The sequence below is a fragment of the Anthonomus grandis genome, chromosome 1 (genome assembly GCF_022605725.1).
Source record: "Anthonomus grandis grandis chromosome 1, icAntGran1.3, whole genome shotgun sequence".
NCBI lineage: Eukaryota > Metazoa > Arthropoda > Insecta > Coleoptera > Curculionidae > Anthonomus > Anthonomus grandis.
Window position 1 is genome coordinate 28,975,727 of NC_065546.1, and position 12,342 is coordinate 28,988,068.

At 33.1% G+C, this 12,342-nt stretch overlaps 1 protein-coding gene across 5 annotated transcripts in view; it reads left to right on the forward strand.

Annotated features, from left to right (window-relative positions):
• The window catches only part of LOC126735170 (ankyrin repeat domain-containing protein 12-like), a 122,965-nt gene that overhangs the window by 74,276 nt on the left and 36,347 nt on the right, over window positions 1–12,342 (forward strand). For all 5 annotated transcript variants that reach the window (XM_050439120.1, XM_050439127.1, XM_050439136.1 and 2 more), the window contains 2 exons: window positions 190–374; window positions 8,117–8,345. In XM_050439120.1, coding sequence (XP_050295077.1) covers window positions 190–374; window positions 8,117–8,345 — 414 coding nt within the window. The remainder of the gene's footprint in view (window positions 1–189; window positions 375–8,116; window positions 8,346–12,342) is intronic.

Here is a 12,342-nt window from a genome sequence, read left to right on the forward strand (position 1 = left end):
CAAACACTTTTAAAACCTCGGTTCAATAAGTATTATCGGTAATTTTTTTAATTCAGTTAGCCATATAACTGTTATTGTTATGAGCATTCCTCACGATTTCGCCATTAAAGTGATGGATATGGCACCTAAAAATAAACTGTAACAATTACAAGTTCAAACACATTTTAAATAGTAATTTTATTCTCTCAGAAACGAGTAGTTCCTCAACCAACCGTGTGCCTTTGCGATCGAGGGATGATAAGAAAGTATCTTCCGGTGGATCAGGGGATAAACAGAAAAGCAGCTCTTCCACCTCGTCCAATAGTAGCTCGGATAACATGGACCCCAAATCTAGTACAACCCCTGAAGATGTTTACGAATTCAAAACTGTGAAGGTATAGTATTATTATGAAAACGTTAATTATTTTCATAGGTTTTATAATATTTTTCTTGTATTTGGGAGTTTCAAGTTGGGGTCCGGTAAAGTTAAAGGGACGTCTAAAAACCAATTTTTTTTGAAAATATTTACATAGAATGTTGATTGTGGTTAAAATATTGGTAAAAAAGTGAGGATGATTGGAAAAAATACAAAACTTTGCAAATTATGAAGATTTTTCTGCATACGTTAAATACGTAATTATTGCCCGCTTGCACAAGGTATTTTAGCTCTTGATTTTGCTATAATTAAAAAATATATATATTGGGGCAATTTTGGAATTTTTTGGGGGCAAAAATTGTAAATGTATAGGTTTCTTTATCGCTTTGGACCCCTATAATTATATATTTTTTAATTTACACTCAAGAAAAATAAAACGACAACCTTATTGACAAAAATGGGGGTGGCTTCACTATGTCTCCAGTAGAATTTTTTGCTTTTGTCTGGAACACTTTTTAGTTGGATGGGTTGGCTGTGCAATACACGCTTGGCAAAATTGGCTTGGCAATACACGAGGCAGCCTCGTGTTTGTGCCTCTAATTCCCATTTCCTAACTATTTCCTAATATCCTAATATCCCCATTCCCTAAATAGGGCTCAAACAACTACCTTACTACCCGACTATTTAGCGCCAACCCAAGGTTCCAATCCCTTTTTGCAATCCCAACTCCACATGTGCGCCAACCACACAGTCCCATGTGCATATATAGGGTCTACCAATAATAATGATATAAGTTTAAATTGCTAAAAAATAAAAACGAATTGGTTAATTTCTATGATTGATGTTTCATGTTGTAGTTTATTATGTAACATTATGTTTTAAACAAAATATCGTTAAGATGTCCACCTCGGCTACGGCGGCAGACGTTTAGACGATGAACCCAATTTTCAATCACTTTTTCTAACAAGTTGGGCTGAATTTCGCGAATAACCCTAGTTATGTTAACTTTCAACTCATTGATGGTTTGAGGATTGTTAGAATACACCTTCGAATTCACATATCCCCAAAGAAAAAAGTCCAGGGGAGTAAGATCACAGGACCTTGGTGGACAGTTGATATTGCCATGTCGCGAAATTATTCGATCTTCAAAACGCTCTCTTAATAAATTAATTGTGGCTCGGGCGGTCTGTGATGTTGCTCCGTCCCGTTGAAACCAATTCTGTTCGTCCATCAATTGCAGGCCAAATAAAGTTTGTTATCATGTCGCGGTAGCGCTCTCCGTTGAATGTCACAGTACGCCCCCCTGCATCCTCAAAAAAGTATGGACCGATAATTCCACCGACATGCAAACCACACCACACAGTCACTTTTAACGGGTGTAATGGCACCTGTACTAATTTCTGGGGATTGTTCTGACACCAGAAGCGGCAATTTTGCGTATTGACAACGCCACTAAGACAAAAATGGGCTTCATCTGAAAAGATGATTTGTTTCCCAAAATCGGCATTTTGTTCCAACTGCAACAGGGCCCAGTCGGTAAACGTTCTTAGCAAACCATGGTCAGCAGGCTTCAATTCTTGAGTTAGAACCATCTTATATGGATGTAGGCCTAAGTCTTTCTTCAAAATGCGCCACAGAGACATTGGTGAAATGCCTAATTGCTGAGAACGGCGCAAAACAGACACATTGTTATTCGCGTCAACACTTTCTCTTGCAGCGGCGATATTTTCAGCGGTCCTTGCACTTTTTTGTCGCGTTGGTGGCTTATTATCCAGAAGAGTGTACTCCCGTTCAAACTTATTAATTGTGCGTCTTATTGCAACCTCAGAAGGCCGTTCACGATTGCCAAAATCTTCTCTAAGAGCACGATAACAGGCTCTAACCGATTGCGCATTTTCGTAATACCTTTTCACGATAGCTATACGTTGCTCTTGACTTAAAAGATTCATGATGAAATGTCAAAGTATACTTAACACAATTGACGCTTGATCAGCGTTTTGACACATACCATTTTGCGTACATGGCCCACTAAACTTTTATCACTTCTCTTGGAAGACCCATTATTATGATTATATAAATAAACAAATACTTACCTTTAATGAGACACGACAGAAAATTACGATAATCATACTAGTACAGTAGCCACTCCCAATAAATAAAAAAATAATATTTGTTGACGTAAGTGATTTTTGACAGATTTTTTTATTTATGAATTAACCGTATTTACATATTTCATATTCCTGATTTGCGTGTGGAAATTTGTGTTTATGACCTAAAGAAGTGACGTAAATCCTTCTAAGTTACAGAATTTGGTTACTTAAGGCTTTAACTTTAAATTAACAGCATATGTAATGATCAATGTGATGGCTAGTCGCTAAATAGAGTGTAGTTGAGCCGGGTGTAATTGTGAATTATAGTAAGTAGAAAATCCTTTATAATTTTTAAATATTTGCATTTTTTTACTTCATCCTCACTTTTTTATCAATAAAGTGTTTAAACTCAACATTCTATGTAAAAATTTTCAAAAATAAATAGACATTTAAATTCAAAGTCAATAAATTTTTAGACTCCCTTTAACTTTACCGGACCCTCAAGTTGATTAATTAAGTTTATTTAGGGTGCTTCTTACAATTGGTTTACTATTTTCACCTATGGTTTTTGTAGTTTATCTTGTTTGAGGGCCCCGATTTAGGTTATCTTATTGTAAATCCCTGTATTTTAAATTTTCTAGAATTTGCATATTTACTTGCTTTGACTATCAGCATTGTCTTGAAATTATTGGTCTCCATCGGCAAAAAAATGAATAAAATTTTAAACATTTCTAAATTGTTCCTCGGGTCTTTAAAAGGGACTGCGTTTCGTCACAATTCATTCAGTTTTAATTGTTTAGTCAGTTTTCACCTTAGAAATAATTAAACGATAGGTTAGAGTTTTTGACGTTGTCAATAAAAGCATGTTTCTGACTTTCGTTACAGATTATTTCCATAATAGGTATCACCTTGATTATATGATTTTTTTGATATTTTGTTACCTTCCTTTTACAGGAACATACTTGGTGATCTTATGACTTCAGAATTTATATATTGGTCTCCTTTTTTAATTCAGTATTTTTTTTTACAAGTAATTAAACTTCTTTCTCTTTAAGTTGACAAAATTTAGGTTTCCCGTGCTGTCTAAATGGCTATTTATATTTATATATTATGTCATTGCCTGTGATCTTATCCAGCACCTTGTCAGGTGTCGGGAAGTTGTTCAGAATTATTGCATTTTTAATTAACCTTGTTTTGTTATCACAACGATGTAGATTCGTCGACTTATTTAATTATGTTATGATTTCTAGATGATATTAACCAATACTCCCTAAGTGTTTTTCACAAAACAAATAACTGCGCAAATAGTATAGCATTCGATAGTATCATACAGATAGAGAAGAGTTGAACTTGTGGTCCATGGTTGTGTGCTTAGAACATTGAAAGGCTAGAATTAGCATTGCCGTGGAACTATGGGCAGTTTGTTTGCTTGCAACATCTCATGCAAAGATGCTGAATGCTTATGTAGAAATTTAATAAAATATGAAGCATTTTTCGTCATAAAATATGATAAGTTCTCTATAAAGAAGTCAACATTCAAAGTTAAATAAATGTAGATAACGTTCCTATATTAGGGAAAAAGGCAACAACATCGCATTGTTGATTCCACCGACACAAGTAATCTTTTACCAGTGACGTCGTCAAAAAATATTTACATGATAAATATTTATTATTAATAGATTATGCTTTAAATTATAAACATTATTACCGTTTATGAACTCTAAGCGTTTTTTTCAACGTACTTCATTAGCGTAAAGGTACTTATCTAATAAAAAGCATTTTTATGAAAATTAAATATTTTATAATTATTATAGATTTCTTAATAAGTTTTTATTATTCTACGCTTAGGATGACGATTTTCCCTTGATATGATGTTAAAACAATAACGTCATTTACTTGTGAAAACATCGGCTTAAATCGCCTTTTTCCCATGGTGCGGCACAAACGGCACAAGTTTTTACCATCGTAACAGTTCACAAAAACACTAAAATGACTCAACCTTTTTCAACAAAAACTATAGAAAAAAACACAGAACTGCATAAATGCCAAATGTAAATACAAAGTCGTTTGTCAAGATGACATTTTGCAAGATGACATCAGCTTTTGCCTGCTGTGTTGCCATTTTAAATTTTTTAGAAGCGATTTTAGGAATAAGAATGTATTTTTATTTGCTTTTCTATTTCTACTTTTTATTTTTAATCCAAAATCTAACATCAATAAGGTTAATTAACATTAATATATGTATTGAAGAATAGCTGAAAATTGCCTCTTTCGAAAATGGGTGTAAACTTGACAACAGAGAATCGATGAGTATGTTTGTAAACAAAACACCTCCCTGCCCCTGTTCAGATAGTGAACTTAAACAAAGTTGTTTTTTTAATTTTAGATGTTCTAAGATTGTGTGTATTGTATGAGGAGAAATGTTGCTAGTAATGACTGCATTGCATTACAGATGCTTTAACCAGTCTCACATATCTAATCAATTGCTAGGTTGATTATTTCCAGATATTTAAAAGGAAGTTAAGATTTGCCCGGTGCCAAAACTGGCAATCCTGTAGAAGTGACGGATTTGCGTCCAATCAGTCTCCTATCTGTTTTGTTTAAAGTATTGCAGAAGTGGTATCCTATTCACTGCTCAGGTATTCGGAGTGGCCACAGCACATCATCTGCTTTACTGAATATAATCGATAATATAATCAGAGCTCCTGACAACATATTGCTGTACTTTCTGTTTCATTGGATTATTCTAAGGCATTTAAGGTTCTGGATCATGATCATGTTTGGAATTTGACTCTGTGGCCAAACATTTTTTCGAGAGTTTTTTCAAAACAGAACTCACAACCACAACCTTAATTTATAATTTATATAATATTATTTATTTAAGATATGGAACAACTTTGATCCTACTGAGCCAGTAAGTGCAACTTATTTATTGAATTCTAATTTAGAGGGAATTATACAATATTCATAAGGTCAAAATTTGAAGTTAAACTAAAACCGTAGTGTTTTGCTCGAAGCGACAAAGAGCTATCTAGGAGCAGAGCATATGTCTCAATAAGGCCGGTCAAGAGCTACATTTCTCAAAATGTACAGAATGTCCCATTTTCGTATCTCTTATATCGTTTCTCGGTTATGAAAAGAGAGAGAGGGATGCGGTTTTCGTGACAGCGTGCTATTTTTTAATGAAACCACAAGTGCACTAATCAAATTTAGCATAGCTTTCTTCGTTTTTGTGCTACAGGATGATTAAAAAAAAAATAGTATTTTCAGTCATTTCTTGTAACTCTGTTATAGTCAGACATATTAAAAAACTGATATTTGTAGATTTTTTTGCGTCGAATCCATTGGCGTTGTCAAGTTTTCTAGAGGTCACAGTTTTTCAAATATTGACGTTATAATACTATTTTTTTTAATGGGACACCCTATATATTGTTTAGAATTTGTCTCTCTATACTTATTTTTATAAATAACTTGACAAAATGATTTTTGTTCTTTAATTTCCATTAATAATAGAGAATAGCCATGAGTAACCATGGTAATGAAAAAACAACAAAAGGACTAATGTTCTGTTATTAGCTGCATTTGATTTTATAAGTTTCTGCTTCTCGAAAATTTAGTGCTTATATTTATTGTTATTTGTTGTTTTTGCTTATTGTCATCGTTCTTCTTGTTGTTGTTATTGTTTAATTGTTTTTAATATAACTCAAAACCAAAATCTTGAAATTTTTGAAAAACATGATATGAATACCTGCTTCATATTATCTAAGGAAAACGCAGACCAGACATTAGAACTCTATTTGAACTGATCATTTAATCTTTACCTTAGGACTTATACTTTTTCAAATATTCTTATACAATTATAATAATTTATTTTTTATATATTTTTTTAAATATTTCCACTCAATTTGATTCTTAAAGTTCCTTGTTACAATTCTTACAACTTTGAGAATGTCACTTAGTTTTTTAGGGACTTCTGGACTTATTTGAACATGTTTTTCAGCATTCTGCACTTCAAGGAACTTCTGCACTTCTTTATAATGAAATTCCACTAAATTTGACCCTTAGAGTTCCTTGTTACACTTCTTGCAAGTTTAAGAAGATCTCTTAGACTTCTAGGAGCTCCTAGACTTCTTTCAAATGATTTTCCACTTAACTCGATCCTTCAAATTCCTTCTTGGAGCCCTTAGATGATTGAGAAGTTTTGTTACAATCTTTTGGGGACTTCTGAACTTATTTGAACATTTTTTTTAGCATTCTGGACTTTAAGGAACTCCTAGACTTCTCTATAATGATATTCCGCTGAATTTGACCCTTAAAGTTCCTTGTTACACTTCTTGCAAGTTTGAGAAGATCTCTTAGACTTCTAGGAGCTCCTAGACTTCTTTCAAATGATTTTCCACTTAACTCGACCCTTCAAATTCCTGTTTGGAGCCCTTAGATGATTGAGAAATTCTGTTACAGTCTTTTAGGGACTCCTGGAGATATTTGTCACGTTTTCTAGCATTCTGAACTTTATGGGACTCTTGGACTTTAGAACGTAATTCCACTCAATTTGATCTTTATAGATCTTTGTTAGAAGTTTGAGAAGGTCACTTAGGAGCCCCTGGAATCCTTTAAAACGATTTCCCATTAAATTTGACGCTTGAAGTCCCTTCGTGAAGCTCCTAGAAGATTGAGAAGTTCTTTTACAGCTTTTTAGGAACTCCCGGACTTATTTGGATATGTTTTTCACGCGATGTTTGGACAAACCTCGTCCCCAAGTTACAACAAAGATAAAGAGGAATCACAGATCAACGTTTTAACAGTTGTTCAATCCACTTCCGAAACCTCGGGCAGGAAAATAGATTACGATACTGGTGTTTCTAAAATAGAAGTGCAAAGGATTAAAAAAACATAAGTTCAAACCTTACAAGTATAAACGTATTCATCATCTGCATCATGGTGATCCTGAACGCAGGTTGGAGTTCTACTTTTGTTTTATAAATATAAAAATTCAGGAGAAGAATTTTAAAAAGAAAATTATTTGGTCGGACGAGATACATTTCACAAGTTCGGGAATTCTTAACAGACACAATTCGCGATTTTGGAGTCCACCATTTTTCTAGGGAGCGTCAAGGCAGGTTCGGGTTTAATGTCTCCTGCTTCATTTTTAACCAAAAAATAGTTAACAAGATTTATGAAGAAAATCTAAATTCCAATGGGTACCTACTTACAAATTTTACAAGAAAATACTATGAACATTTTATAAAATATTCCACCGGCTCAACTGAATGATATATTCTTCCAGCAGGATGATGCTAAAATAATACAAAACTGACTAAATGAACATTTACCCAGAAGAATGAACAATACTTGTGATTTTTTTAAATTAGGTTGCCATACAATTTTTAAAGTTTTTTTCTATATTATATTGTTATATTTATATAGTTTTTTTAGTATTATTTTCATAAATTTATTTAACGAGTGTTATTTGGCTTTTAAAATGTATTGAAGATTTTCCCAAATTAAATACCTAAGTATTGGCAGAACGTTAATCATTTTGCTTTTTTTGTTTTATTATGGTTACGGCTATCTAATACTATCTATGTAAATTATAAAAAAAATAATTTTGTCACATAAATGAAATACTAATAAAACTATAATTTATCAGTCCTTGCTTTTCTTCATACAGGAATCGGATTCTTCGTCAGAAAAGAACGTTGAAGGAGGCGATTCGGAAATGGAAGCTCCTGATACCTTGACGACGCCTACGAGTGGCGCAACCGACGATTCCAATAAAAGAACTTATTCAGAATTCGAGGGAAACGAGGACAGCGAAAAGGATGAGGAAAATAAAAAGAAGAAGAAAAGGAAGGAGGAAACCGGAAAGGAATCGGGGAAGGCCACACAAAGAGGAACTGGTAAGATATAATTATAGATAGAAAAGAATTTTTATACATTTAAATAGATATAAAAGAATATTTGTAAAAAAAATAGCATCCCTTTCATTATATGTTAATTCGGAGTTAAAATTGTAAAATGAACTCTTAAAAGGTTACATTTTAACTTTAAACAAGTTAGCAAAAATGTATACAAGTAAAGATTTTTTAAACATTTGACAGTTGTGGACGGGACTTGAGAAATCGCTTCCAATTTTATTTTTATTCAAAATTATTTTCGATTTTAAAAACCAGAAAAGGTTCTCAAATTTCGTTTCCATCAAAAAGAAATTAGTTGCTGGTAATCAAGGGTAAGCACTTAGAACATTGAAAGGCTAGAATTAGCACTGTCGTCGAACTATGAGCAGTTTGTTTTCTTGCAACATCTCTAATAAAAGGTAATAAAAATTTTCAGTTATTTCCGAAGGCACAAAACAATACTACTGGTCCCCTTTAATAAAATATCAAGCATTTTTTAAAATAAAATATGATAAGATGCTCTATATCGAAATGAATATACAACGTTAAATAAATGCAAATAAAGTATATTAGAGAGAACGGTAATGGCATCGCAACGCCGCTCGATCGCATTGTTGATGCCACCGATACAAGCACTCTCTACCAGTGACGTCTTTAACAAATATTTACATGATAAATATTTATTATTATAAAGTTTGAGTATAAGTAATATTACCATTTATGAGCTATTTATGTGTTTTTTAACGGACTTCATTAGGGGAAGGTCCTAATAAAAAGCATTTCTATGGGAATTAAATATTTTATTAATATTATAGATTTCTTAATAAATCATGTTTAAAGACAAAAATTTTTAACATTTTACAAAATTTTATTGTATTGAACAAAACTCCGTTTTACATCACTTATTTTATATCAAATAATATATACTTCTATGGTACTGACTTTTTCAAAGGGACAGTATTGCTATAGCGGAAAGAGTTAGAACTACAAGGATGTTCAAATTGTGAAGGAGTTGCAGGTTTTTTACAGGTTATAAGATTTTCATTATGGGTATTTAGCCTGTACCGGGGTACAACTAAGAGAGGTCGCCGGGCATATCTCAGTAACTAGTCATCCCACAGCATAGGGAAAAAAATATTTCTTATAAAAGCGGCAAAGAGAAATCGTTGGAAATTATTTATAAGTTCGTACGATGACCGCAATACAACATTGAAATAGAAAAAAATGGTTTTATTGAAAATATTCAAAGTGTATCCTAGAGAAGAATGATGCCATTTTAAAGCATGATAAATTCTAAACATTTTTTATTTCAAACTTTTTTTTCTAATCTGTCAAATAACAGCTGGGGGAAGGGTTGAATATTTATATCTAAAATTCTTGATAACTTTGGATTGGTCTAACGAATTTCAACGAGCTTACTTTTGTTTTCAAGAATAATTATCAGGCTTTTATGTGGTATAATTACTTAGCCGTTTTAGTTGTTTTGTTGAGCGCTAGAGGGCGGTTTGTGTTATTTTGGACTTTTTCAGTGATTTTCTGGCAAATATTAAATACAACGATATAATTTTTTTTACTTAAGCATGAAAAAACATAAAAACTGGCGCAAACCGCAACTCGATATCTTATTTTATTCCGAAATTATAAATTAAAATGTTTTTGAACAATGAAATATGTCGCCGCGCTGGCATTATTGCGTCACATAGTCAATAGTAAGCTTTGGAAACAAATAAATTTGACAGACCCCTACCTATTATTTGACAGATTAGAAAAAAAAGTTTGAAATAAAAAATGTTGAATTTATAATACTTTTAAATGGCAGCATTCTTTTCTAGGATTTACTTTGAATATTTTTTCAATAAAACCAATTTTTTCTATTTCAATGTTGTATTACGCCCCCTAGCGGTTATCGTACGAACTTGTAAATAATTTCCAGCAATTTCTCTTTGCCGCTTTTATTAAAAATATTTTTTTCCCTACGCTGTGCGATGAGTAGTTACTCAGATATGGCCGGCGACCTCTCTTAGTTGTACACCCGGTACAATGGTTTTAAGACATTTAACACTGACCTATATACCGAATACCAATTCTATCATATTAATTTATACTAAAAAACAAAGCTTATTTAAGAATAAAGACTGTATAATGCATACGATCTTAATCCGAACAATGGCAAAATTGGGGAACAGTCAATATTCCGCATCTATAGGTATTAAAATAAGAAGCGAAATATATGCGATTAGTCCTCATATATTTCGAAGGCGACGAACGCCGGGATTTTTAGCCACCGTTCAACAAGAAAACTTTGTCAGAGAGAGATGTGCGAATGCCGTGTAATAGACGAAGAGGGCAAGTGGCGAGTCAAGAGAGGTTTTGAATTGTGAACGGGCTGGAAGTAAACGCCAGTGTCTTGCTTAAAGGCGATTTTTACTTTTTTATTTATATTTCATATTCGTCTGTATAGCAGGTGTTTTGAAGTGTGCTGGTCGCGTGCCGTTTAATTCTAGTTTATGTATTTGTTGCTTCTCTTTTCATTTAGCGTTTTTTTGTTATTAAATTGTTGCTGCTGTTGTTGTTGTTCTTGTTGTTGTTTTTGTTATTGTTGGTGTTGTTAATACCTAAAATTATACTCTATTTCAGAAGTGTATAGAGCAATAAACTGGGGAATTCCGTTCTGTTTGGCTACATTTCGTGGTAGTTCATAGGCGCAGGTACTTATAATATTTATGAATTTAATTTTCACGGATTAAATGCCTTTATTTTGAAAGAGATTAAATACTAAATAAATACTTTTAATCCTTTTGTATAGGTACCTATCTTTTAACGCTTTGTAACATGCAAAAATGGGGTCAGGTCATATATACAGACTATAAATACTTTTAAATCATATTTTAAACGTTAGTAGTCACTGCTACGCTGTAGTGTAATCACAATATTATTATCCCAATATTTAAAAAATGGAGGTATTCAGTCCAACGAAAAGATGTACTAAAAATTCTCCACTATCGCTGAGTGAAAAAGTTAATATTTTAAATGTACATGATTGCATAAAACACGATTACCCTAGTTTTACTGTGCAAGAAATTGTTGAAAAATGTTCTCGAATGAGTGGAATTGGAAAGTCCACCATTTTCAAATTGTTGCGGGAAAGAAAAGTAGCAGGTCAAGTGGAATCTCCCAAGCAAAAGCCAGGACGACCTACAAAAGTCCTTGATGAAAATGCTAAATGTATAATTCGAAGAAAAGTTCACTCTTTTTATTTTAAAAAGGAAATACCCACCCTAGACAAAATTTTAATGGAGCTTGGCCGAGATGACAGTATTCCGTTGATAAGTAGAAAACTTTTATGGAAAACTTTAAAAAATATGGATTTTGCCTGGGAAGAGCATAACCGCAAAGCACTTTTACTGGAGAGCGACGAAATTGTTTGTTGGAGACGACAATACTTGAGAAGTATTAAGCAGTACCGCAGGGAGCAAAAGAAAGTTTTTTATCTTGATGAGACGAGGATTAACGAAGGTTATATAGTCCAAAAAATGTGGCAAGACAAAAATATAACCAGTTCTCACCAAGCTTTCATAAAAGGCCTGTCTACGGGTATTAAAGTACCTTCGGGAAAAGGAAAAAGACTTATAATCACACATATTGGAAGCGAAGAGGGATTTTTAAACGAAGGTCTGCTAACCTTTGAGTCGACTCGCACAGGAGATTACCATGAAGACATGAACTCAGACGTTTTCGAGGACTATTTTGGTGAAATGATAAAATTTCTTCCGGCTAATTCGGTGGTGGTTATGGATAACGCAAGCTATCATTCACGGCGAATAGAGAAGACGCCAACTTCAAGTTGGAGAAAGCAAGAAATTATCGATTGGCTGACTGCAAAAGGTATTGCGTTTGAAGCAAATTTGATAAAAAAAGAACTGCTGGCAATAGCAAACTTACACAAAACTCGTTTCATGAAATACGCCGTGGAAGATATAGCCGAAAAATATAATATAAC